Raw genomic sequence first — 27,581 nt, forward strand, 5'->3', positions numbered from 1 at the left:
AACATCTGAAAGTTCGAGGGCTTGTCATAATGACCACTCATTCAACATTATCGTTAACTTCGAATGGCCACTAAATAAGTGGTCATTAAACAAGGACCACTGTAAAAAGAGCTCTGGTCTTTTGCTGTCCTCTAATGGTCATTTGGATTTTTGCAACACAGAGGGGATAGCTCCAACTATTCCTGATCTGGTTGCAGATGATAGCTGTTCCAGCCTCACACACCTGGAGATAATACCCATTAGGAAAGACTGCCCTGTTTTGATTCAGCCTTTATTTCCAGTATGAGCTATGTAGTCCACAAGCTCATAACCAGATATTTCATTGTGAAGAAAGCCTATATGTCATAATAAAAATTTATTTAAAAGAAAAAAGAAAGCCAAGGAGAAAAGTAGCCAGGCATAATAGCGGTAACAATAGCACTTAGATTTATTTACCGCTTCACAGTCCTCTTTTACAGCCCTCTCTAAGCGGTTTACAGAGTCAGCATATTGCCCCCAACAATCTGGGTTCTCATTTTACCGACCTCGGAAGGATGGAAGGCTGAGTCAACCTTGAGCCTGGTGAGATTCGATCTGCCAAATTGCAGGCAGCAGAAGTATCTTGTAGTACTGCATTCTAACCACTGCACAGTTAATAAAGTGGTTAATAAACTCAAGCAAGCCAAATAGATAAAAAAAGTTATCAGCGGTATAATCTGATGAGCAATGGTTTGATGCGCTATAAACTGAAGGACGAGAGAGGTGGAAGTCCGTATGTATCAACTGTATTCAAATACAACTGGAAGCCCATCATTCACTATGTGCCTTGCTGGCCAAATCTGTTGGGGCCAGTGATGGTATTCAGCCGGTTCATGTGAACTGGTAATGGCAATCGCAGCTGGGCCTGCCCACACGCCCAGGCGCTATGCCGTCCTATTTAGCCACATTTTCGAGGCCGGGCACATGTGCGGGAGGAGCGTGCATGAGCAAAACACATGTGCGGAAGGCCGGGCGCATGCGTGAAAGGTGCGTGCGCAAAGCGAACAGGTGGTAAAAAATATGTGAAACCCGCCTCCGTTTGGGAGATGTAAGCCAACATTTCTGGAGAGACCAGAATCCTAGTAGAGGCTGACAGATAGGACTGTGGATTTAACTTTTTAAACTAAAGTGTAACATCTAGTGTGAAAGTTTACTGGAACAGTACAGATGTGTGCTGGTCTCAGTGGGATTTCCTGTGGCAACAGCAATTTATCATCCTGCTCTCGGGAGGCTGCTAAGCTACAAAAGATGCCAAGTTTTTGTATACAGGTGGAATATGCCTCTAGCTTCCACCCATGGAAATACGTTCCATTGAGTTCCACTGATCTGGAGACTCTGTAGCGTCAGCACTTAGTAGCCTAAAGCAATGGTTTTGATTGCAGCAGGATACATAGATACTCCCACTAGTCCCCCGTCTCTTGGTCCAGGTAGTAGCAGCTCACTCTTAAAAGTGGTTGTGTGGGGTGTCACCTAAAGTAGGTACTGAAGTTCTATCCTTGGAGTTTGGGGGCACTGGTTTGATAATTTGCCATTTGGGGGCACTGATTTGATAATCTGTCATTTAGGGACACTGATTTGATAATTTGCCATGACCTTGTTGGCTGATAATTTATCTAGGCTGCCTATTGGTACTATACAGCCACTCTGCCAGGTGCTTCTGGAATGTGACTAAGTTAAATATTCTCTGGCGTTTGGATAAATTAAAAGTCCACCTTTATCCATCCATTCTTCCTTCCTTCCTTCCTTCCTTCCTTCCTTCCTTCCTTCCTTCCTTCCTTCCTTCCCATTAAAAAGCATAGTGTATCTAAAACTAACTGTTTCAGCCTAATTGTTTGGGTTCACCCCCTCAACTCATGGGGGGGCTGAGGGGAGGAGGAGGGATCAGTCCTAGATTTCAACCTGTTAATACACCAGAACAGAGAGGGATGAAAATGGCATCAATCATACCTTTCTAAGGTTCAGTGCAATTAATAATCTGTTTATTTAATGTGCTATTTTTACTGTCCCCCTTTTTTACTAATAGCACTCAAAGCAGCTACCCAAATAATTAAAGCAACGTTTCAGTTCAACATCCTTCCCAAAGATCAGCAACACTGCTAAAATCATCTGGATCAATTAGGCACAGCCATTTATTTTATTCCATATCTGAAAAAGGAGGAAAATTGATGCCAAATGGGTTTTATTCCACAGCACGTGGATAGCCAGATATAGACAGATAATCCAGGAAACTGTGTGCTATTGATATGGATTCTTTTCAGCTTCTAGATCTTGAGGATGTGGAAAGAGTATCTGAACCACAATTGGCTTGTTTGACCCTTTTGGCTAATTAAATCCTGGCCCAAGATTAAGAGAGGAATCCATTCCTCCCAAAATATATGAAGTCTTTCTTTTTCTAAATCTATCTGGACTCATTTCATCAGGATTTCATTTATGATGTGGTACCAGGGTGGATAAAAATGATTTTTTTAAAAAAATCAAAAAATCAGATTTTTTTGATTTAAATCGGATTTTTTTGATTTAAATCGGATTTTTTTTATTTTTATCGAATTTACTTTAATAAAGAACTTGGGGTAAAAATCTATCGTAAAATAGTTTTCTATTTAAGATAAATAAATAATTTAGTTTATTCAGCATGAAATGGAGCTTAGTTATGTAGCATTAGGCTGTATATTCTGCAACACTGGGACTATCGGTGAGTCAACAGTGGGTCAAAGGAGTAGCAGAGATGACAGTTGCTCTTTAAAAATTATGATTTAAATCGAGTTGATTTAAATCAAGCCTTTTTACTAGTGATTTAAATCATGATTTAAATCAAATCCACCCTGTGTGGTACTAAGATTGCGTTGCCTTGACGAGTAATTTATGCAACAAACTAGGTGTAGGAATTTTCAGTTTCTGTACACTGTCCATCAGGAGGCACCATGTAACTTGTTTCATCCCTCCTGGGTATCATCAAACATGGAGCTAATGTAACATCTGTATCTCTCTGCTTTAAGAGACTAAGGGAGGATAGATCCTGTATAAAATTCTGTTATACTAGAAGTAGGAATATGACAACTAATTCTCTTGGACATCACAGCAGCTCTCAGTACCATCAACCATGATATCCTCCCTGTGCTTACGGATGGAGTTAGGCCATAAAAGCCCTGTTTCACAGTGGTTCCAGCCTTTATTCGTAAAGTTTGTCCACAAGGTGGATTTGGGGATTACTGCTTGAAATCTAAGTCATTGGCCTATGGCAGTGATGGCTAATGTTTTTGCCGTCGCGTGCCAAAAGCGGGGGGAGTGTGGGAGGGTCACGCATGTGCTTGCCCACACCCATAATTCAATGCGCCCTGCCCTACGCGCATGCGCACGCAACTCCCCCTGTGCTCCCCCCGCTTTTGGCACACGATGGCACAATGGGCCCAGTAGGCCTGTTTTTCACCCTCCCCAGGCTCCAGAGGTTTTCTAGGAGCCTGGGGAGCGCAAAAACGGCCTTCCTCACCCTCCTGAAGGCCCTCCGGAGGCTGGAAATGGCCCGTTTCCTGACTTCCGGTGGGCCCGAAAATTAGCTGGCCGGCGCACACATGCGCGCTGGATCTCAACTAGGGCAATGCTCGTGTGCCCACCGATATGGCTCCGTGTGCCCCCTGTGGCACGCGTGCCATAGGTTCACCATCACGGGCCTATGGTTTCCCATGCAGTTCTTTGTTGTACTCTATGCCAGTGACCCCCAACCTTTCCGGCTTGGTGGCCCAGCGGCGGGGGAGGGGATGGTTCCATGTGAGCAGCAGGATTGGGTGTTCATGCACGCAGTTCGATTTGTATAAGCAACAGGCAAGCGCGTGCCCACCAATCACACAAATGGAGTTTCGCGCATGATCTTCGGGCACTTGCATGGCCCGGTTCTGAACAGGAGAGGATCAGGTCCCAGGGATTGGAGCCCCTTGCTCTATGCCATTTCACATCGGTATGAAACTGATGGAGATCATTCAGAGCAGTGGTGAAATTCAGCGGGATCTATCCGGCTTGCGCAATCCGGTAGGACTGGTGGCGGGAGGCTCCACCCACCCACCCGGATGTCATCATGTCCTGTTTTTGACCCTCTGTACATGCATGGAGGAGGCATGTGCGCTCACATTTGCGATCCGGTAGTGAAGGTAAGTGCATTTTACCCCTGATTCAGAGCTTTGGAGTGGAATGCCCTCAATATCCTGATGTCATCCAGTTCTATGGTATCCTATCATCCAACTTCAAATAAGCAACTTGAAACTTTGCCTAATTTCAATAGCAGGCTAGATATGAGGGGGGGAAAAACGGGAATTAAATCCAGATCGGATGGAAGAGTATTATTCAAAGGGAGAACTTCAGGATTCAGATAAAATCTGTTTTGAACGGGATTGTATCCCCGGAAAGAGCAACGGTGCTTTTTTCAAGAGGCAACTGGACTTTCTGGTTTTTCTTTGAAGACATTTCACTTCTCATCCAAGAAGCTTCTCCCACTCCGGAAAGAGCAAGATTCATAATTTAGGAATGCTCTCTGGCCCTACCTTGGATTCATAGCAGCAGCTACTGTATAGCAAGAAGTGCAAGAACTATAGCTAATACATCAAAAATCTGATACTTTGCAAACAGTTCAGACTTGACGGCGGTTATTTACGCTTTAGTTATAACCTGTCACAACTACTGCAATGTACTCGGTGTCGTGCTGCCTTTGAAAAGTGTCCAGAAATTGCAATTGGTACAAAATGTGGTGGTCAGGTTTTTAAACAGTACATTGTATGCCTGCAATGAAAGATATACACTAGCTGTCAATTGACTACTGGATATAATTTAAGGTGTTTATGCTGACCTTTAAAACCTTCAGCAGCTTAGGGTCTGGCTAGCTGAGAGTCTGCCTTTCGCTTAGTGAATCTGCCCTGTTCCTTCAATCAGCAGGAGAGATCCATTTAAAGACATCGCCCTGCAGCTAAAGAGACAAATGGTTCTTTTGGCTGTTGTTATTATTATTATTATTATTATTTTAAAAATTACAGGAAATTCACGATAGAGAACAGCAGAAGACCAGAGAATGTTTCTCTTCCACATTATAGAAATTAAGAACAAAAACCACAATACCCATCATCTGAAAAAGGAGGCTTCGGTTTGCTGACTGGCTGCTCTGTTTCCTCTTCTGCACCCTGCCTCCCCGCCCCCCAACATCCCAAATCTTTGGAAGACATATTGACAAGATGGATGAAGCTGGCTTTCTCTTCCACTTCCCCTGGCTCCTCTTTGCCTGCGTCTTATCCCATATTTCCTCTAATTACCACCATGAGTAGTTTTCTGTAGTATTCATTTCCAACAGATATTTTGGGAAATAATTATCAGATTGCCATTATAAGCATGTTTACCAGAATAGTCTTCCCTTCCCTTCCCTTCCCCAGAGATGCTGAAATTAAAACTGCCCTGCAGTCCTCAAATTACGACCACAATTGACCCCAAAATGTATGTTGCTCAGTGGTGGGTTCCTCCCTGTTCGGCCTGGTTCCGCCGAGCCGGTAGCGGTGACGATATGACGTCACCGAACCGATTCTGTCCCCCCCCGCCACGTTATTCTTACCTTTTATTTGGCCCCACCCCCAATCCATTGCTGACTCCTGAGTCCCAGCTGAGCAGTTAGAAGGAAAAAAATTGTTTAAACTCTTGCCACCGGGCTTCAAAGGGCCGCCCTACAGCTGATCAGTGTTAAAAGACAGTGTGATGGTAGACCGGTGCCTCCAAAAACAAATGAGTAGACCGGTGCCTGCAAAAATAAATGGGTAGACCAGTGCCTGCAAAATTAAAAAATAGACCAGTGCCTCTAAAAACAAGTGAGTAGATCAGTACAGCTCTGCAAGCAGTTAAAAGCCTGGTAGACCAGTACCTCTGCTAAATCCTAAAGAATTGTCACATGACCATCAAGCCATGCCCACAAAATAAGCCACACCCACAGAACCGGTAGTAAAAAAATTTAGAACCCACCCCTGATGTTGCTAACTGATAAATTTATTAAGTAAGTTTTGCCCCATTCGTCAAGCAAATCGCTGCCATTGTTAAATTAGTAACACGGATTATTAAGTGGATCTTAATAATCTGTGCTCGTCCGAAGGTCGCAAAAGGGGATCGCGCGACCACAGGGCATGGCAACCGTCATAAAGGTGAGTCCATTGTCAAGCATCCCAATGTAAATCACGTGACTGTGGAGATGCTGCAACGGGCATAAGTGTGAAAAATGTATTCACGCTTTTCATAAGTCACTTTTTTTCAGGGCCGTTGTAACTTTGAACGGACACTAAAGAAACTGTTGTAAGTGGAGGACTTCCTGCAGTCATAGTTGGCCTGCATTGCTTGCCGGTTTAGGATTTCTGGATTTCCAGAGGAATGGTAAGTAGAGTATCACCTAGAATTCCACCTTCTGAATAGCGTCAATATCCACTCCCACCCCCCTTTAACACCTTCTGTTAGATCAATGAAAGCAGTGTTTAAATAACCAGGCTGCCTTCAGTGAACCATACATGCCACTCCTCACACCCACCCCCTTCTTAGCCAAATAAAATAGGGGTAATTATGAAGAGGATGAGCAGGTTTAATGAAAGCCAGTTTTCTTTTTGGTGTATTCCTGAAGCAGCAATCATCATCTGTTTGGCTTTTGAAGAGCAACAATTATAATCACTTAAAAACTGCGAGGGGAACAAAAATAGAATTTAGATTAGCATATAAAATATACAGCTGGGTTGGGCAAGCCTGTTTTAAAAAAAAAAAAAAAAAACCTGGGAAGATCATTCTCATTTGAGCACTATTCAATAGCATACAAACAAAACAAGTTCAACAGCATTGTATGTGCTTCTTTCTCCTTTTTAATAATAATTTTAAAAGGACATAACATTTTAGAGGATTTTCTGTTTTTCTTTTTCTTTTTTTAAAGCAGACAACATAACCAGGTGATAGTGGTGGGGGGAAAAAAATATCCGAAGGCTTAAGCAGCCTAGCAAAGTAACAGGTATTTGGCTGCAGAAAGATCCTGGATCTGACCATCATTATATTCAGATCAGTAGTGGGTTTCAAATCGCTATTGGTTTGCTCATGGGCTTCTGCGCATGCGCAGAGACATTTGGGCGGGTGGGCGGAGTCTCCCACCGCTGCCACTACCGATTCGTCCAATCCGGGGCAAACCGGTAGCAGCCCATCACTGATTCAGATATGATATAATTCACATTATATTCACATATGATCAGTAAAGTATTTCTTTTCAAACTTGTTTTGTAGGTTTTGGCCCAGGTGGTCCCTCAGGTACTGCTGAACTCTGTCGCAGGTAGCACGGTAGGGATGATGGAAATGACAGTGTCACAATATGAGGTTAACCAGATACCGTTATGAATATCAGAGATGGGATTCAGTTTTATGGCTTCTACCAAACAAATAAATAGAGAAAGAGAAGGGGTCCCCAGATAGAGGCTTAGACTGAAATGCTTTCAAGATTCAAGATTTCTGGATTAAGGTTCAAACTTGCACTATTTTTGGCTATTCCCCATATTGGTTCTGTACAGTGGTGAAATTCAATTTTTTTTTACTACCGGTTCTGTGAGCGTGGCTTGGTGGGCGTGGTGTGGCTTGGTGGGCGTGATGTGGCTTGGTGGGCGTGGCTTGGTGGGCGTGGCAAGGGAAGGATACTGCAAAATCTCCATTCCCACCCCACTCCAGGAGAAGGATACTGCAAAATCCCCATTCCCTCCCCACTCCTGCGGGAAGGATACTCCATTCCCATCCCACTCTGGGGCCAGTCAGAGATGGGATTTGCCGGTTCTCCGAACTACTCAAAATTTCCACTACCGGTTCTCCAGAATCTGTCAGAACCTGCTGGATTTCACCCCTGGTTCTGCCTATGAGGAGTTGCAACCCAGAACATGTGGATGCCATAAACTAGTGGAAATTGGTATAGACCCGTTATGGTGAACCTATGGCACACGTGCCCAAAGTGGCACACGGAGCCATGTTGCCTGGCACGCATGGCATCGCCTGTTCCTCTTCCGGGTTTCTTGCACGCCAAAACCCAGAACTTCATTTTTGGCCGCACGCATGCGCCCTGGACAGTTCCTCTTCCAGGTTGTGCCCAGACGAGAGCGTGCAGGGTGCCAAAAAGGTTCGCCATCCCTGGTATATAGGCAATGGCCAAAGTGATACTGACTTTAAAGGAAAAGATACACAACCAGATGTGACACTATATTAACTCATGATGTGGTTTGGTTGGTTGTGGTTTCAAGCGCTCTGTGAAGCCAACCACTGTCATTTGTAAACCATGTTATATCTCTGAACCCAGCCATTGGACCTTTATAAACAACCAATAGTTAGTAAAGCATGGCTTAGCACAACTGTAAAGTCAGCAAGTGTATGCAATATGTTGTATGAGTATATCACAAAAGTGCTGGGTCTTTTGAATTAGAAAGAATGTTGTTGTTATTGTTGTTCTTATTATTATTATATTTTTGACTCAGCACTGACTCCTGGTGACTACCTGGTCAAGTCCCTATAGTTTTTTATAGGCAAGATTTTTTTCTGGATGTGTTTGCCATTGTGTCCTTCCTAGGGTTGCGAGAGAGTGCCTATTGACTCTGTTGCCTAAGGTGGGACAAGAATTAGTAGTCTTCCAGTTTCTATCCAGGTGCCTTAACTACTTCAAGTGGCTCTCTAGTAAAGTATTACCAACAATGACAGTTCTTCTGAACTACAAAAGATGTGATGTGTACATTCCTACGTAGTCAGCAACAAATTCTGCCCCATAGTTATTTTGTAAGAAAAGAGGATACATTAGCCAAATTGATGTACTTAGTCCTCCAACAGAGAGATCCATTACCCAATCTGTTGTCAGAAATACTGATCAACACTGCCTTTGTGATCACCAGGATATGGAGGGGATAAAATGCTACCAATCCAAGAGCTAGATCTGGTTTATGGGTTGTAGAATATAATTTGATCTTCTAAGAATCAGCCAAAATTGCTGATCCAATAGAAGCTACTGAGAACTTATGAGTTAGACACACATAATAAAAAATGAATTTTATATTTTTAAATATTGTGCATTTTTTTCCCCCATCTCAGCGTCTTTTCTAGATAGAACAAAAAAATCATCACTTTGAGAGATGAACATGAATACGGGCAATTTCATTCCATATTTGTTTTAAGACCACGTTTGGTCTTTTCTGCTGCCTTCCTCCTTTTTAAAAAAAAAAAAATATTTACCATTTTGTCTTAAGATTTCTGGGAAACACAAAGAAGCGTCTATATTTCTTTCTGATTTTCTAGTTAATGATACATTGACCCTATTATAGGTTTTCTTATAGCCAACATGGGCTTCTCTGCTGCATGTCTGTGTATCCTAAACATATGATAATTCCCTGTTTACTAAGGCATCAATATTTTATTGGACGATAATATTAAATTTTGTTTACTAAACAAAGCATACGTGAAAAAGGTGAAGCTATGTTAAATGTGGCAAATATTGAAACATATTTCTGAGCTATCTTCATGTAGATCCGTTGAATGCAAAACCAACTCCACAGACATACTTATTGTCTCTGAATAGATACAGTACTTATCTATCACGATTAAGATGGCTTTGCACGTCCCCAGAATTTTTATAATATTGTCAAGTTTCTCAGTTATCCGTTCAATAACTATTCACACTGAAAAGGAAGTGATGGACCTGCCTTCCCCCTAATATTTAAATTGACTTTTCCAAGCTTGTGGAAGAAGAAAAATCTTAGCCCAGACAGGTTTGTTCTATTTTGAAATTCTACTACAGTGGTACCTCAGTATTCATCATTAATTGATTCCGGGAGTCGCAATGAGTACCAAAAAACAATGAGTACCAAACATATTTTTCCCATAAGGAATAATGTAGTGAGTCACTGACACCAACTGACAACTGACACCAAGTTCTAGCTTGTGTGTTGACTACCAAATGATGAGTACCGGGACAAAATTTTTGCATCAAAATGCATTGAGTACCCAATGAGTTTCAAAGCAGCTGAGTACCAAGGTACCACCTCCTTGATTTATGTACAACCATGTGAAAACTATACTTAACCATAATCGGCTCAGTAAACCACAACTGGATGAGTTTTGCTCAAACCAGCAAATGCATTAATTACAATGCACTCACCTTTTGTAATTGTCCCCACACTGAGAATTTATTTTATATATTCTTTGGATCTTAGCTGGGGGAAGTTTATCCTTAACAGAAAAGAGCAGCTGTTGTCCACCATATTAGTCCTGGTTCTTATATCTTTTCTATTTAATAGGGTGGCTTTTTTTCCTTAGCCTACAAATCGCACTTGAGTTGAATGGAAGGTCTGCATATAATCCTTCTTTGGACATTCTGCTATTTCACTTCCTGCAGTTATATCCTTTGTAATGTACAGGTGATTAATTTCCTTCGGTGCACTATTTGCATCACTTATTTTGTCAGCGCTGTACATCAGTGATTTAATAACCAATGTTTTTTTTTTTTTTTATTGAGGATGCAGCATTGAAGTAAGTCTGCATGAGATCTCCTTCCTGTACACTTCCTGGTTTAGATGTGTCTCATCACATCATTTCATTATAATATCCAAGAATGGGAATCTATTCTTATTTTTAATGAATTTTATAGCCTCATGTTGTCCATATGAGTAGTTTACAAATTTCAACAGCTCTTTTCCATGGTGTCAGACAATACAAGCACATTAATATATCTAAGCCAGCACAGATTTAAAGCTGTCTGCTTAGAGCCTTCTAGAATAATATCGGTAACAACTATTAACAGCAATGACTACCTAGCTCTTACAGAATTATGTTTATAATGTTCTCTTTTCTAAAGGAAATGAGAAATTTTATCAGATATGTAATATCTTTAGGCAGTCCTTCTGATATTTGGCTGATCGAGGACATTGATTCTTCTAGTGATACATTGGTAAACAATGATGAAGCATCAAACCTCAACAAGATGTTATCCTCGACCTCCAAGTTTTAAAGTTTTTAATTATTAAATACAATTATTTGAGTCTGTATTTTTCTCCTGTTAAGGAATCTTTGTGCTTAATCTAAAAATAACGCTATATCTGGGCAACAGCACATTCTCCCCTATAATTGAGGATTAAAATTAAAAGTTTCCCCTGTCCAGTTGTGTTCAACTCTAGGGGATGGTGCTCAAATCCATTTCCTAGGCAAGGGAGCCAGCGTTGTCTGAAGATGCTTTGGTGGTCATGTGGCTAGCAGGATTATACGCCAAAGGCGCATGGAACGCTGTTACCTTCCCACCAATGTGGTACCTATTTATCTATTAGCATTTGCATGCTTTCAAACTGCTAGGCTGGCAGCAGCTGAGGTCAGAATGGGTGCTCACCCTGTCACACGGTTGGGTCTCAAACTGTCAACCTTCCAGTTGACAAGGCCCAGCATCTTAACTACTAGGCCACCATACCCCCAACTGAGGATTAATCATTGTTTTCATTTGCTTATTAATACAAGGAATTCTAGGGCCACTCATATTTATTCTAACTCTCTTTTTTGGAGGGAGGGGAAGTTTTCCTCTTTTTCGTTCTTTGCTTCTCTATCATGCTATTTGGCCAGACCGGCTTCTCCATCATGCTATTTGCAGATGTGTTGGGATAACTCCCCATCCTTCTCACTTTGCTATCTGGAAATTCTGTGATTTCTCAATAATCTTTAAAGGATTAGGATGACAAAGGCTGACACAATCCAAGAAGGCTCCCTGATCTTTTTCTGGAGTCAGAACATGATATACGGTACCATTCCAAGGAGAAAATCAAACCAAAACAAAAAGGATGCTTAGGGAACCTACATGCTGCTGCTGTAGCAGTACTTTAAGAGAATTTTCATGAAACAGACACAGAAAGGTGGTTAATGTATCCTTGTAAGAACTAGATGCTTTGAAATTAAGACATAGATTCTTAGGTTTTATACAAATGAAGCTCTTGAGATCAGGAGTTGTCAAGAACCGGTGAAGATTATTATCAGCATCTTAAATGAATTGGGTTCAGAGATGGATATCCTCCATTGTTACTGGCCCAGATACAGACAACAAAATGCACAATATGTTTAAACCATGTTGTGCAACTGCCTTTGAATTCTTCTAGAGCAAAAGTGCAACAATCCAATAAGGTATCTCGACCATCAGTCACTTGGAGTGTCTCCAGGTTTCGTGTTTGGAAAAATCCATTTCTGTCCCCAAAGTATGAACACTTGGTTATTCTGGTTTTTGAAACCCATTGTTGTAAATAGTTGAAATTAAAAGGCCACATTACGTGGATTTTTTTTTAAACCAAAAGATCTGGGAGAAACAATGTACAATAACCCCAATCCATGTGGTGTCAGTTTCAACTCTACAGGAAATTAAAGAGGGGGCAGCTGCAAAATTCATATCAAGTATGAATGTGTCTAACTTTGGAAATAATAATAATAAAAAAGATTCATTGGAGCACACAGGAGCATGAGGCCAGTTCTGTCTGGAACGCCTTAAAGCAGCCATAAGTTTGCCCTCTGCATCTGCCATATGATCTCAATAAAAGCCCAACTGTTTTTGAGAGTTGTACACATGTGTCATATCTGAAATTTTGTTTTTTCTGGAATCAAAACCAAAACAGTGCGTGGTCCTATCATTAAATGTATCACACTGATAACCAGTATGGTGCCGTAGTTAAAATCTTGGGCTAGGAGCAGAGAAAACAGCATTGGTTCTGGACCACTGTCCATCTTTACTGTAGGTAGCCTTTTGGTGGCCAAGGATCCCACTGAAGAATTTAGAAGGCAAAAGCAAACAAAACAAACAAAAAGAGTGGGTGGCATGAAGTTGGAGGGTACATATCACCCTTGTGAATGAAGCTAAGATTGGTGTGTTTCCCATCTCATAACTGAAAACCTGATCAGTTATCTTCGGCAACCGGAATTTCAGGAAACCACCCCTCTCCCCAAAAAAAGAGGAGGCTCTCTGACTTGTGCTGTCCATCTATATTACATGGGGTATTGGAGAAAAGCAAGTTCTCAGCCATTAATAGACACGCTAGAATAAACCACATTTGCACACCATTCAAAAGAGGCCACAAAAAGCTAAGGATGAAACAAGAAGACGAGAACACAGCCAATACCCAGATAAGCAAGGATTAAAACAAACAATCAAGCAGAAAACATACTATATTCTAATCAAGGAACTATCAAGGAAAAAAAAATTACACCCCCACCAAAATTGGCAAGGACTCCACAATTCCATCCTGAGCTACATATATTCTCTTCTATAGGAACATCCAAGAAGGCATTTGACAATGTTGAAGCTCTGTGCAAAGTTGGAATTTCAGCTTGCATTGCATTTTATATCCATTTCAATATTCTTTTTTCTACCAAAAGTTATAGAAGCTTCATTCCTTGGTGAAAAGGGGAATAAATTCCTTACCCATGCAACAAACTTTCCCACGACCACAAACAAGGACAAATCTTGGGCTGCATTGCTGTAGATCAGATGTAGACAACCTAATGGGATTCAGATCTTTTTGATTAAGCATGAAGTGCTATTAGTGTTGGGGCCAAATCCCCTAGGTATCAAATTGGTTGCTCCTGCTGGGATCAAGTCCCTCTGAATTTAGAGAAGCCAGTGTAGTACAAGTATATATTTATAAGTTATGTAGTTATAAATATAGATGTAGTATAAGTGTACAGCCAGTTTGGTCTACTGGTTAACACACCAGGCTAAAAACTGGGGAGTGTGAGTTCAAATTCCATCTTAGACATCAAAACCAGTTGGGTAACCTTAGGCCAGTCATTCTCTCTTAGCCCAACCACCTGACACGGTTGTTATGGTGGAGAAAATAGGAGAAGGAGTATTAGTTACGTTCACCACCTTGAGTTATTTGTAAAAATAATAAAGGCAGGATACAAATAAATAATACTTCAAGACATTTTAACAGACAATGGATAGATGAATTCTCTTTTTTGTTGTTGTTCTGATCTGCTTTTCCTTTTCTCTCTCTTTTCTTTTTTTTAGGTAGGTGACATGACTAGAAGTTAGGTAGGCTAGAAAGAAAACGTCTTTTAATAAAGGGTGACATGGTTAAAAGTTAGAATAAGAGATAGAAGTAAGAGAAGGGGGAATATTTATTTATTTTATTTTATTTTATAATTGAATTTATATACCGCCCTACTCCCAAAGGACTCAGGGCGGTGGACAGCCAAAAGATAAAATACACATAATACAAACTTTAAAAACAATTTAAAAATACACTAATATTAAAAATATTAGTGTATATGCTTTCATATAATAAAATGAAAGACAAATTCCTTGTGTGTCCAATCACACTTGGCCAATAAAGAATTCTATTCTATTCTATTCTATTCTATTCTATTCTATTCTATTCTATTCTATTCTATTCTATTCTATTAGCAATAACAAGAGAAAGCATGGAATAATTGAATAATGACAGACTGCAACTTAATATAAATGTGTATCATCATTAGAAATATATAAGTTGATTGAATGTAATACCTATGATTAATTCTACTAGTTTTATTTGTATTAGAATGTATGATACCCAGGTGCCACACTGTTCACGTATTGATATGTTTGTTAAAAAATAAAAAAATAAACAGCTTTTTTTTAAAAAAAGACATTCTAAACATGTAAATTTCAGAATATCTTGCTTCAAATCCCAATGCTGAGTGGAAGCCCCCAATCCACACATCCTTGCATGAATTGCCGAATTCTACATACACAACTGCATGCAAGTCTCTGCCTGCACACCCAACACAGCTGTCCTGTGTTCTCCTTCAGTAAGCAGCTAATTCATTAACTTAGAGCTTTGTATTCAACAACAGGTTAATAAACATGTTTGTTGAATGGATGTCAGTTGGGTTGTAGGCCAAGGCAGAAGATCAAATACAGGTAATCCTCCACATACAACAATTCATTTAGTGACCATTTGAGGTTACAGTGGCACTGAAAAAAGTGACTAATGGCTGCTTTTCACATGGCAGCAACCCCATAGTTAGGTGATCAAAATTCAGACACTTGGCAACTGATTCATATTTATGACGGCTGCAATGTCCCAGGGTCATGTCATCATCACCTTCTGTGAGTTTCTGACAAGCAAACTCAATGGGGAAGCCAGATTCACTTAACAACCATGTCACTAACTTAACAACTGCAGTGATTCACTTAACAACAGTGCCAATAAAGGTCGTAAAGCGGGGCAAAACTCACTTAACAAATGTCTCACTTAGTAACATATGTTTTGGGCTCAATTGTGGTCCCAAGTCAAAACCTACCTCTAAATTCAGAAGGAAAAACCCAAATTGTATCAGCCGGAAAAACATCCCAAAGTTTCCCCCAGAGAGATGAATTTTGATACCCCTATCTAAAATTTGAAATCTCCTTTTAAAAAAAAATTAAAAAATCTGCAAATATATTCTGTATAAAAAAAAAAACAAAAAAGAACATTACAACATTATGTCTGAGACTCCCAAGTCTTTCTTTAAAAGCATTTAGCTGCTGGTTGATATTAACAGATAGTAACCTTGGCAGCTATTTGTACTTAATTTGATTTTTGTTGTTGTTGCCTTGTGTTGTAACTGTTTTAATTGTTTTATTTTTATGATTGTCCACCGCCCAGAGTCGTTGGTTTAAGATGGGCAGCTCTACAAATTGAACAAATAAATAAATAACTAAAATTAAGGTCACATTTGAAAGGGCACAGCAGGTTCCCTGTTGTTCATCTTCTCTCTCTCTTTCTCTCTCTCTCTCTCTCTTTAGCTGGTCTCCCTGAGCCATCTGCTTCCTTCTTGCCTGCCCTACACAAGACAATGGACTCTAGCGTACACAACTCCATCCATGGTCGTTCAGGGCCTTGTGAAATTTAATTGGCTGCTTGCTTAGAAACAAAGGAGTGGGGGGAGGGAAGAAACAAAATTAATGGCTGGAATGAGCAGTGAGGCAAGATAGAGGCAAGATAGGCAAGATAGAGCTCAGTTCTGGAAAAGATATCTCCAACTACACCGAAGCAACACTTTTGTATCCAAACAACAGTTTGTAGCCCTGATGCCTCCTCGGCTTGTGTTTAATATACATTAAAAATACGGCGGCATTCTTAGAATGCACCTACTGGGAAGTTAAAGAGTGGAGCATATTTTTAGAAGGTAATGCTTGACTTGCTAACAAATGGCAGTCGAAAATAGATTCCCCCCCCTCCTCCACCTCCCTCCTTTCAAATTAGCCTCCCGCTCTCCCGTTCCTGCTTCAGAAGATCCTTGCTTTGCAGATGGGCCTCTTCTGCATGATGGGGATCCTGAGCAAAGGCCAAAAGCAATCAGCTTCCTGTATCTTTTAAGTATGATGGAGAAGGCAACATATGCAGAGCTTTGAGGGTGAAGCAGGAAAAACGACAACAATGACGTGACATGTTTCTTTTCGTTGCACAGCTGTGAAAGACATGGGGACACCCAACGCAGAGAATCCTCCACTTACAAACCGTTCATTTAGCAACCGCTCAAAGGGACCGAAAAGCGACTTACAACCACTCCTCGAACTTACGACCATCCCAGCATCCCTATAGCTCACGTGATCAAAATGTGGGCATCTGGCAATCGGCATGTATTTACGACGGTTGCAGCCTCTGGGGAGGGAGCGTGGGGGAGGCGTCATGCGATCTCCGTTTACGGCCTGGCTTCTGACAAGCAAAGTCAATGGGGGAAGACGGATGCGCTTAAGGACTGCGTAATTCACTTTGCGACTCCGGCGATTCACTTAACACTGGTTGAAGAAAGGGTCGTAAAAACTGGGCACAACTCAATTAACAGCCACCTGGCTTAGTCGCCACAGAAATTCCTGTCCCATCTGTGGTCGTAAATTGAGGATTCCCTGCCCTTTCTCCTTTTGACCCATGCAACATTTATGCAGAACAACTTTTCTGGATGGACAAGTTCATGTTCAACAAGAGCCTTGGTGGCACAGCAGACTAAAGCACTGTTAAGTAACACCAGCTGCCTGCAATTACTGCAAGTTCAAATCTCACCAGGCTCAAGGTTGACTCAGCCTTCCATCCTTTCCAGGTAGGTAAAATGAGGACCCAGTTTGTGGGGGCAATAAGCTGACTTTGTACAGGGGGGGGGGGGGCGAAAGCCCTACTAAGCAGGTATATACAAAAGTATGAAGGCTATTGCTTAACGCATTGTAAGCCGCCCTGAGTCTCTGGAAAATGGCGGCATATAAATCGAACCAATAAATAAATAAATAAACATGACCCTGAGGAGGCTGATAGCATCCGGGATTTTAAAACATTTATTCATTGAAGGGGTATTAATCAGCTCATCATCATCATCATTTTCATCATCATCATCACACCACTTTCCACCCACAACTTTCTGAGACACTCACATCTACCTTCACTTTTGGTTGTGATTATCCTGTCATTGAGAGGTAATTTCTTCCTTTTTGGCAGTGTTGGCGAACCTTTTCGGCACCGAATACCCAAATCCGTGCCCCGCGTGCATGGGCGTGCATGTGCGCACACCGGAGCACTGTACACCCAAAGATCAGCTGGCTGGTGCACAACTGCATGCTGGTCAGCTGGTCTTTGGGTTTCCTGCATGCACATGCGCGCCAGCCAGCTGGTGTTTGCATGCGTCGGAGCACTGGAAATCCGAAGACCAACTGGCTGGCACGCACATGCCTGTTTTTTTGGCTATTTTTGGCCATTTTCCAGTGGTCTGGCACCTGCAAAACCAGCTGGCTGGTGCACCAGAAACCAGAAGAGCAGCTGGCGATGGCATGCGTGCCCCCAGAAAAGGCTCTGCATGCCACCTCTGGCACACGTGCCATAGGTTTGCCACCATGGTCCTAGGGACAGTGGTGGGCTGCCCCCGGTTCGCACCGGTTCTATAGAACCGGTAGTAAAACTGGCAGGATGCTCCGCCCACCGACCCCAACATCATCAAAACGCATGCGCAGAAGAGTGCACGTGTGCACGCACGGCCCTGCTGCGAACTGGTAGTAAAGGTAAGTAGAACCCACCTCTGCCTAGGGAATATTGAAATTCCCTCTGACTAAGGAAGAAGTAAGCTTGATGTTCAGCCATTGTTTAAAAGATACAATCTCACAGAGACGCACATGCCCAAGTCTCACTGAATTTAGTGCTACGCCCTTGACGTCTACAGTAGGAGCCTGATGGTTCTTATTTATGGGTGCCTTTGTTTGACATTAATCTCAGCAGCACGAGGGAATGCCTGCACCCAGGGGACAATTTAGGCACAAAACCTGGGGTGGATAAGGGACACTCTTTTCTGCAACTCCCTGCAGGGATCATTTGGATGAACTGTGCTTGGCAATCATTATCCCAGGCTTTATCCAATGACATAATTGTGTGTCTCCTGACAATCCCTTTGTCCTTCCACTCTGGCTACTCGCATGTTGAATGACCATTGTCATAGACCATTTTGAAATGACTCATTAAAGGTTCGATGGGAGAGAAGATGAGTCACGGGAGTGAGCTGTTACTTCCTTTTGTCTGTTTCTAAGGGTGTGGCTTTTACTTTTGTTCCTCTTTAAGTCTTTTTAAGCGCATGTACAGGGTTTCCTTGATTTACGACCAGAACTGAGCCCAAAAATTTCTGCTTTGTTAGATGAGTTTTTTACGACCTTTCTTGCCACAGTTGCTAAGTGAATCACTGCAGTTGTTAAATTAGTAACATTCTTAAGTGAATCTGGTCTCCTCATTGTCTTTGCTTGTCAAAAGGTTTGCAAAAGGTGATGACATGATCCCCGGGACACTGCAACGGTCATAAATGTGAGTCAGTTGTCAAACATCCGAATGTAAATCATAGGGCTGCGGTCACAAGTGTGAAAAATGTTCTTAAGTCACTTTTTTCAGTGCCATTTTTCAGTGCCGATCACTAAGGGAACCGTTGTAAGTCAAGGACTACCTACATTACACTATATTCAGTGGGACTTCCTCACCATTTATATCGTAACCTTGTGTACTTTGTATGAGTTTTGTGGTTTGAACTTTAGGTTCATATCCTAAATATGAGTCAGTCGCCAAGCATCTGCATTTTGATCCTATGAACACGGGATTGCTGGTAAGTGTAAAAGATGGTCATAAATCACTTGTTTCGGTGCCCTTGTAATTTTGAATGGTCACTAAATGAACTGTTGTAAGGCAAGGACCACTTGTAGTGCCTTATTTGTGTTTCTTGCTGGGCAATTGTCTAGGGCAGTGATGGCTAACCTTTTTGCCATCGCGTGCCAAAAGCGGAGGGAGTGCGGGGAGGTCCTGTGCACATGTGCCCACACCATAATTCTATGCACCCTACGCATGTGCGTGCGAACCCCCCCCCCCGTACTCTTTCCGCTTTTGGCATGCAATGGCCCAGTGGGCCCGGTAGGCCCTTTTTTGCTCTCCCCAGGCTCCATAGCCACTCTAGGAGCCTGGGGAGAGTGAAAACGGCCTTCCCCAACTGCCCGGAGGCCCTCCGGAGGCCGGAAACAGCCCATTTACTGACTTCTGGTCCAACAGTTTTCCCCCTCCCCAGACTCCTAGAAAGGCTCTGGAGCCTGGGAAGAGCGAAAAATGGGCCTTCCCCACACACCCCAGGCCTTCCGGAGGCAGAAACAGCCGGAGCTAAGCTTGTGTGCCCACCGATATGGCTCCGCGTGCCACCTGTGGCACACATGCCATAGGTTCATCATCACAGGTCTAGGGGGAAAAACACACACACACACATTCACCTGATCCACAATACGATAGGGAGCGCCTTCACAATTAGTTCCCTTACAACTTTGAAAAATGCCACCATAATTTATACTTCTTGCTCTCTGATGGTACATTCTGAAAGGCTGGAAAACTTAAAGGAGGAGGAAGAGAGTAGTAGGCGTGGTGACGTTGGTGCTGTAGTACTCTAGAGTGTTTTAAATTTGATTAGAAGAGCACCGCTAAAGGAAGGGACAGTCCATCATCCCTCATAATATTCTCAACCTATGTCATAGATGCACCCCGGGGCATTAGCCCTGAAATAAGAGAAGAAATTAAGATATGAGAGAGAGATCTGTATGTATTTTCTCTACTCTGGGGAGAAGGTGGCTTCATGGGATGAAAAATAGCCTGAGCTGAAGAAGCTAAATAGTTGCCGCCCTCCCCCCATCACTGCTCTCGTGAAAACTAAAACTCTACGTAACAAATTTTAAATGGTTGGTTTTTAAGGCCAAGCATCTCATCACTGATCTCTCATGCTGCGTAATTTGTCTCCAAGGTGTGTACACATACATGGTGCGTGATGACGGCCCTAATCTATGGTTTGCTTTCACCCTGATTTGGTTGAACCACCCCTAGTTCTACTTCGGCACAGAGCGCTTAGTCACAAACCAGGATTTATAAATTACAATGGTCGAAACCCCCAAACGTGGCTTCCCCATCAGGAATTAATCCCCTAATGATGAAATCAATAGGATGAAGCTTTGGGGGTAGAGGTTCAGGTGACCGTGTTCCTATCCTGAAGGTTAAGAACAAAGGAACATACTGGATTTCACCATCACTTGTAGTCAGTCAGCTACTCTTGGTATTGATAGAGATACACTCCCAAAATATGTGCGTTTCCAAATTCCAGATAGACTTGCTCTATCCCAAAACTTCAATAATAATAATACTTCAAGAAGTTTGCTTAACAGTTTGTTTCCCACAGATTATTTACTTTCCACCATAAATGTATATTTGTTCCTATTTTATCAAGGCACATAAGAAATTAGGATGAATAAGGGAGATTTTTTTTCTCTCTCTCTCTCTCCCCCTCTCCCTCCCCCTCTCTTTCTCTCTCTCTCTCTCCCCCTCCCTCCTTCTGTCTCTCTTCCCTTGTCCTTTTCTGCATAGGTATGGAAGAAGTCCTTTTTTGTATGAGAACATCCCAGGCACATCTTTCTGTGTCCAGAGTCTCCCAGATGTGTTAACGACAACATTCATTATTCCCAGTCAATGCAGAAAAGCTATACAAATTGAGGATGATGGGGGAGACAGGGGGGAGGGGGGGAAGCAATGCAATATTTAAAGAAAAAAAACCCAGGTTGGCAAAGACTATTGTAAGTCATCATAAAACTTGGGCTCACACACATCACACTAAGTTGGAAGTTATAGTCCATGTTTGATGCATGCCCAGGAGCCTGCTTTCCCAAGGGAGTGAGGAGAAACAGGACCATTAAAGTGGATTTTATTTACATTTGCTTTTAGTGAAAATTAAAGATAGGGAACACAATTAATTTCCAGCCGTGTATTTAATAATTTTTCTCTTTGCTTGCACAACACCAGAGGTGAAATCCAGCAGGTTCTGATAGGTTCTGGAGAACTGGTAGCGGAAAATTTGAGTAGTTCGGAGAACTGGCAAATATCACCTCTGAGTGGGGTGGGAATGGAGATTTTGCAATATCCTTCCCCCAGGAATGGGGAGGGAATGGGGATTTTGCAATATCCTTCCCCTAGGAGTGGGGATGGAATGGGGATTTTGCAGTATCCTTCCCCTGGAGTGGGGTGGGAATGGAGATTTTGCAGTATCCTTCCCCTGCCATGCCCACCAAGCCACACCACGGCCACCAAGCCACGCCTACAGAGCCGGTAATTTAAAAAATTGGATTTCACCACTGCATTACACGTTATAAACCTTTAGCAGATCTAGGAAATTCTCATCCTAGGCTTTCAAAGGACTATGGATTACATATGTCTACACTGTCATAATGTGTTGTCTTAGGTTTGGTCTTAATGTGTTGCACAAAACTAGTAGTTGTTTGAAAACTATGATTTATGGTTTAGCAGTGTCTGAAGCCAGCTACCGTAATTGTCAGTCATTAAAGAAAATATGTGTTTTCTCATATGGCTTAGTATGATATATGAATCAGTTTATTAAATCTATATGTCCTCTCCTGTCTGTCCCCTAATCTAAATAAGTTTTTCTACTTAGATTAGCTGTTCTTATTCTTATTTTTCACGGCTTTCCTGTTCATGCCTTATAAACGTGGTTTGCACAGACTGCAGTCAGTGCCATTAGTGTGTTCACTAATAGCTATCTGTCTGCAGAATTTGGTCCAGAGGAAAAGGAATCCTTCAGAATCCTTCAGTATTGTTACAAATAAAATTCTCAGCTGGATTCTCTTGTCAACATTATCTTCCCTGGCAACATTACCTATTGTTCCATTAGATTCGAGCGACAATCCTGGAGCAAATTATGTCTTCTTCTTTTGTCAGTGGATGCGTACAAGAAAAGGAAGATATTTCCAGTGGAGTCTTTTGACTATGGCATCCGTACTGGTTAAGAAAGTGGTTTGTGAGTTGGGAAACTACTGTAATACATTTTCCATACTGGAAAAAAAGAAAAAAGGTCTGGCTTGACAGACAGAGATAATTCAATCTACACAAAGATGGGCTTAAATGGACTTTGTGCACAATGTCCTCCACCACAACAGAAAATCTGACTCATTTGTAGCCTTTTCCAGGCCCAGTTGGCTTGGAGAACCAGATGCCAAATGAGATCACCGAAAATACAAATCCATTTTTTTTATGTCTCCAATAAACTTTGGGGTTACTTTCCACTGAGAGAAAGTAATTTACTTTCCCCCCCCTTCTTCTCTAAAATGGAACCAACATTATAAAGTTGGCCAGGCATGGTACTAATTAGCAGGGTTTGGCATTTTTAGACCTATTTCTGATGCAAGCCACTAAATCTGAATAGAGATTTCTCAAGCACAGTTAATTATATTAGAGTACATAAGGAAGGAAGGAAGGAAGGAAGGAAGGAAGGAAGGGAGGGAGGGAGGGAGGGAGGGAGGGAGGGAGGGAGGGAGGGAGGAAGGAAGGAAGGAAGGAAGGAAGGGGAAAAAAACACCCCAGAGTTTCAACTCACTAGGCAAAGATAGGTCTAGAGAAGAGTTCATGAAAGAGGTCCTAAACGTAGCAGAAATGCAGATTCATTTCCAGCATTGTCTGGGCCAATTTTGCTGACAATATGAAATCAATTATTGTTGGGCGTAAAGTGGCCAAATGCAGAAGCAGCCAGGACTTCCATCCTTGAGTTTCTAAACAGTGAAATTTACTGGTACAATTTGTATATTTTCTATGTTGCTATTGACTCTGCCTTTCTTGCAAATCCATTGAATTGTATATAAGATAAAGTGGTTAAAATCTAATGTCTTACGAAGCCAAAAATCCCTTTTTGTGTTTGTTCATTCAGCATGAAATAAACCTCTCCCTAAATTATTGTCTTGCCAAAGGACTGAACTTCTACTCCATTCTCAACTTTTCCTGCCTTAGGCTCATCTTCTTTTAACCAATCTTTTTTTCCAAGAGTGTGCAGTACTTTTATCAGAAGATAAGCACAATGTTCCCCCCCAGTGCCTTTGAAAAGGAGCCCTTGTATAAGGAGCTATACCTATTAGATTCTTGCCTTTTAACCAGGTTTAAGGATACAGACTGGACTGTACCGATGGAAAAAGAAGTTTTAACTTTATATCTACCTTGCTTTTTTATTTAAGAATAGCTTAGATATTTAATCGGCAGATTAGGCAATTCAGCCAATCCTATCAATAAGATAGTAGCTTCAATTAGGTGACAAATATGGATTTAGCAGAAGTTTAATTTAGAGCTTAGCATAAGTTCATTGTAACATATTATTTGTTGAATTTAAGTTAATGTAGCTATTCTGGTTAACAGTCACTAAATGTGCTAAAATTAGGGAATAAAGCTTCTCCCTTTATAAATCAAAGTAATTGTTAAAATGCAGGGGCAGATCAGGCCACTTTTTAACCAAGTGACAGTCCCCATTTTAAAATCATTTTGAAAATCGTGTTTGCTTACAAAGTTACAACCCACGGCCAAAAATGTACTGTTTCAGTATAATGGGACAACCTAAAACTGTAGATGTCATATGACGGATATTGACCCTTCCATGGCTCTGTATTTTTAATTCAACGATCTCTTTCTTATAAAAAGCTGTTTTCAAGCTTGGCTGAGAAAAAACAAGACAAGCCATTATTTTCTTACAACTTAGTTGTACTGCGAGTTTTTTTTTTTCTTCCCAATGTACATCCCCTTCATTTCAGCAAGACTGAAGCCAGCTGAGTATCTGAAGTTCTGCCTGCATGGTGCTCAATAGCACTAATGATTAGAACGGAGGTGGATGGCAATTAGTGGCATTCCATTAAAAATAATTAGGTTTATTAACAGCAAATTATAGGGACCCCTGACATTTGTAGAAACAACAGTTCAGGATTTTTTTCCGGTTGTTTTGCTGGTCCTACAAATCAGAGCCAAACAGTAGGTTAAACAGAATTGTCAAATGCTCTTTCCACTGCACAAGTGACAGGAAATATTATTCCTTTCCACCGCACAAGTGACAGTAATTATTATTATGATTACATTATTATTTTACAAACAATGCAGATTTCTTTAAAAGGCTGCAGAATGACCTTTATCACAGTGCACTAGAAATACGTCCCATTGAACTTCTGCCTAGGATCGTTCTTGAAATTGAAACAGGAAGATGGGGTATATACTTGTTGGGGGGAAAATTTTGCCAATAATTATAATGACTCACTATTATATTTCACGGCTGGTACATTTGTGCTATATACGGTAGCTAGCAACCATAAAGATCTGTTCCCTACTGTATATGAAAATAATCAGGAACAGAATGCCAAGACTTAGTGGTACTTTGTGCATGTGTGTATACACACACACACATTTACACACACACATATCAATGCTAATTACTAGCCAACAACAACAACAACAAGTCTTGGACAATCTGCTCACTATTCATCCAATAATCATTTATAGCAAAAAAAAAAAACCAACCTGACAACCCCAAAGCTGATAGAAACTCAATTGTGAAGTTCTCAGTTTGTTGAATCATTGTGTGTGATATAACTATGTAAAGCACCTCTTTAAAAATTGGAACCCCCTCTTCAAAAACTATGGGAAACTATGTTTCCTGGAAGGAAACCAGGATGTTAGCACAACAGTTCACCACCCTATCCAAAGCCTTATTCTACAGTGGCATCCTCTTGTTATTTTTTTTTTCCAATCTCCAACGTTGCAGGAATTGTATCTAAGAGAAACACGTAGATGGGTTTCTGTACCACAGAAGACAAGAATCTAGAGTTAGGAGATACCGCAATTCTTATCTCTGGGAAGATAAGACTAAACCAGCCTGGATAATTTCTGACAGATTTCCCCACCTGATTAGTTGGACTGCAGTTCCCACCACTCCCGTTCAAGATGTCCTTGTCTATCTGAAGGACAAGGGAGGCCGAGCTTGGAGAACTGAGAACCACTAAGCTTTCTATCTCTCCATCTCTAAAAAAAATCCACACAATTAAGATGTGGTCTAGAAGCTTGCTAAGTGTCTACGGAGACTTTGAGTCATCTAAGTCATGGTTTCCCAAAGGTGCTTTTTTTCCCAAAAGGCAAGTGTTTTTCCCCTGAAGACAAACACGAAGAAGCTCCTTGGATGAGAAGCGAAACGTCTTCAGGGAAAAACAAAACAAAACCAAGCCCAGTTGCCTTTTTTGGGGAAAAAAAAAAAAGCACCTTTGGCACAAGCTCGCTTCATTTGACCAGAAATACAATTTAGCTTGTCGGGTTCCTCCAGCAGTTTGTGGCGTATGGAGTAACCGGACAGACATCAAGATTGTTAAGAGCCTTGGTGGGTGCAGCAGACTAAAGTGCTGTTAAGTAGCACCAGCTGCCTGCAATTACTGCAAGTTCGAATCTCACCAGGCTCAAGGTTGACTCAGCCTTCCATCCTTTCCAGGTAGGTAAAATGAGGACCCGGTTTGTGGGGGCAATAAGCTGACTTTGTATATAAAAAAAGAACACCGTTTGGGGGGGGGGCAAAGCCCTACTAAGCAGGTATATACAAAAGTATGAAGTCTATTGCTTAACGCATTGTAAGCCGCCCTGAATCTCCGGAGAAGGGCGAGATATAAATCGAACCAATAAATAAATAAATAAACAGTAGCCCAGAAGTTCGCCCTTCTTTCCCATCCTTCCTACGAAGGCAACCCGTGGAAGTGGGGGGGGGGTCAATTTTGTTAACCGTTCCTGGTGTGAAGCGGGGGTAGTTAGGGGACGGACCAGACAAGGCAATCCAAACAGCAAAGGCGAAGCTGAGACGGGGCTTCCACCCCCACCCCCACCGCCACCAAAAAAGGCGCGGAGTGGCAGAGGGATCCGTGGGAAAACTTGACCGCCAGCGCCGAGCGACGAACAGGCGGCAAGGTTAACAGGCGCGCGCAACGCACGGCGGGCGAGGAGATGCGGCGAGTTTGCTATGAATGGGAAGCGAGTGGTTCCATTGTTCTTGGGCGGCGCTAAGAGATCGGGACCCCCCCCCTCCCGCCAATCCACCCCCCCTTCTTTCCTTTGGCACCATTCACGACCCGTTTTAAGTTGCACCTCGGGTTTCCGAAAGTAGCTTCCGGCAATAAGAAGAATAGCCGCGGAGTTCGGCACCACAATACCATCTTACTACTATTACTACTACTACACCCTTAAGTCTTCCACATAAGCTTGAAGTTTGCCCGGGCATCTTAACGCACACTTTTAATGGGGGTGTGGGTCGGGGGTGGAAAACTGGTTCGAAACACTCACACCCGCAAAACCTTTTGCATATTTTTTTTCCTTAAAAAATAACCTCAGACCTTCTCTCTCTCTCTCTCTCTCTCTCTCTCTCTCTCTCCTCCCACTCCCTCCCAAAGTCTGGGGGCGAGGGGGGGGTGGGTGGGGAGGGAATCCGTAATAAAAAAAAAAAAGGCACTTACCATTGCAAACGCATAATGTCTGGCCACAGGCTTTGCATAAAAAGGGAGCTTTACGCCTGTTCAGAAGGATTGATGCGGGGTGTGCGCGCGTACCATTTAAGGATAAGGAGGCAGGGGAAAGGGGGAGAAAGAGAGAGAGAGAAAGAGGGAGAAAGAGAGGGGGAGAGAGAGAGAGAGAGAGAGAGCGAGCGTAGCACTTGAAAGTCAATTCTGTAATCATCTCCAAAACAAAAGGAGCGATGGTTGACCAATCAGAACGGAAAGAGCAGACCACCCCTCTTCTTTCTCCTCCCCCCACCAAAAAAAAAAAAATCTAGTCCGATCGCCTTCGAGAGATAGAGCCAAGCTGGTTGAACTAATTATCATAGCTTTGAAGATATATATATATATATTTGCTTAATAAGGACCACCCCAACATAACCCCACTATAAAGATGCATTGCACATTCACTTGTTTTGAAAAGAGGTGGGGGTGGTTGGGGGTGGGGATGGGGATGAGGGAGCCTTGACTAAAAGATAGCCCATCTCTTGCTTCGCTGACTCTGGTAGAGCTTTCCAGTGATGGATAATTTTCCTTCAATAAAACTGAAGCAGTCAGGCAGAAAGTAGAATTCGCCCCCCCCCCCACCCTTTCTCTTCTCTCTTTCTCTCAATAAATAAAAACACGATTGGCATTCTGACATTGTGCCCTTGCTTGCTGTTCTTTCTTTCTTTCTTTCTTTTTTAAAGTG

The 27,581-nt window shown here is 42.0% G+C and overlaps 1 protein-coding gene across 7 annotated transcripts in view; it reads right to left on the reverse strand.

Moving 5' to 3' along the window:
- Positions 1-27,057, reverse strand: part of ELAVL2 (ELAV like RNA binding protein 2) — a 209,922-nt gene extending 182,865 nt beyond the window's left edge. For 3 of the 7 annotated variants that reach the window (XM_087886321.1, XM_087886316.1, XM_087886313.1), the window contains exon 1: positions 26,852-27,057. Coding sequence is in view for 1 of the 7 variants with exons in the window: in XM_087886322.1 (XP_087742448.1) it covers positions 26,852-26,854 (3 nt within the window). In the remaining 6 variants the exon portion in view is untranslated. The remainder of the gene's footprint in view (positions 1-26,851) is intronic. The other 4 variants (XM_034410533.3, XM_087886318.1, XM_087886319.1 and 1 more) reach the window with 2 other exon arrangements.
- Between the last annotated feature and the right edge of the window lie 524 nt (positions 27,058-27,581).

This window comes from Pantherophis guttatus, chromosome 2, assembly GCF_059756535.1.
Source record: "Pantherophis guttatus breed Tessera chromosome 2, ASM5975653v1, whole genome shotgun sequence".
NCBI lineage: Eukaryota > Metazoa > Chordata > Lepidosauria > Squamata > Colubridae > Pantherophis > Pantherophis guttatus.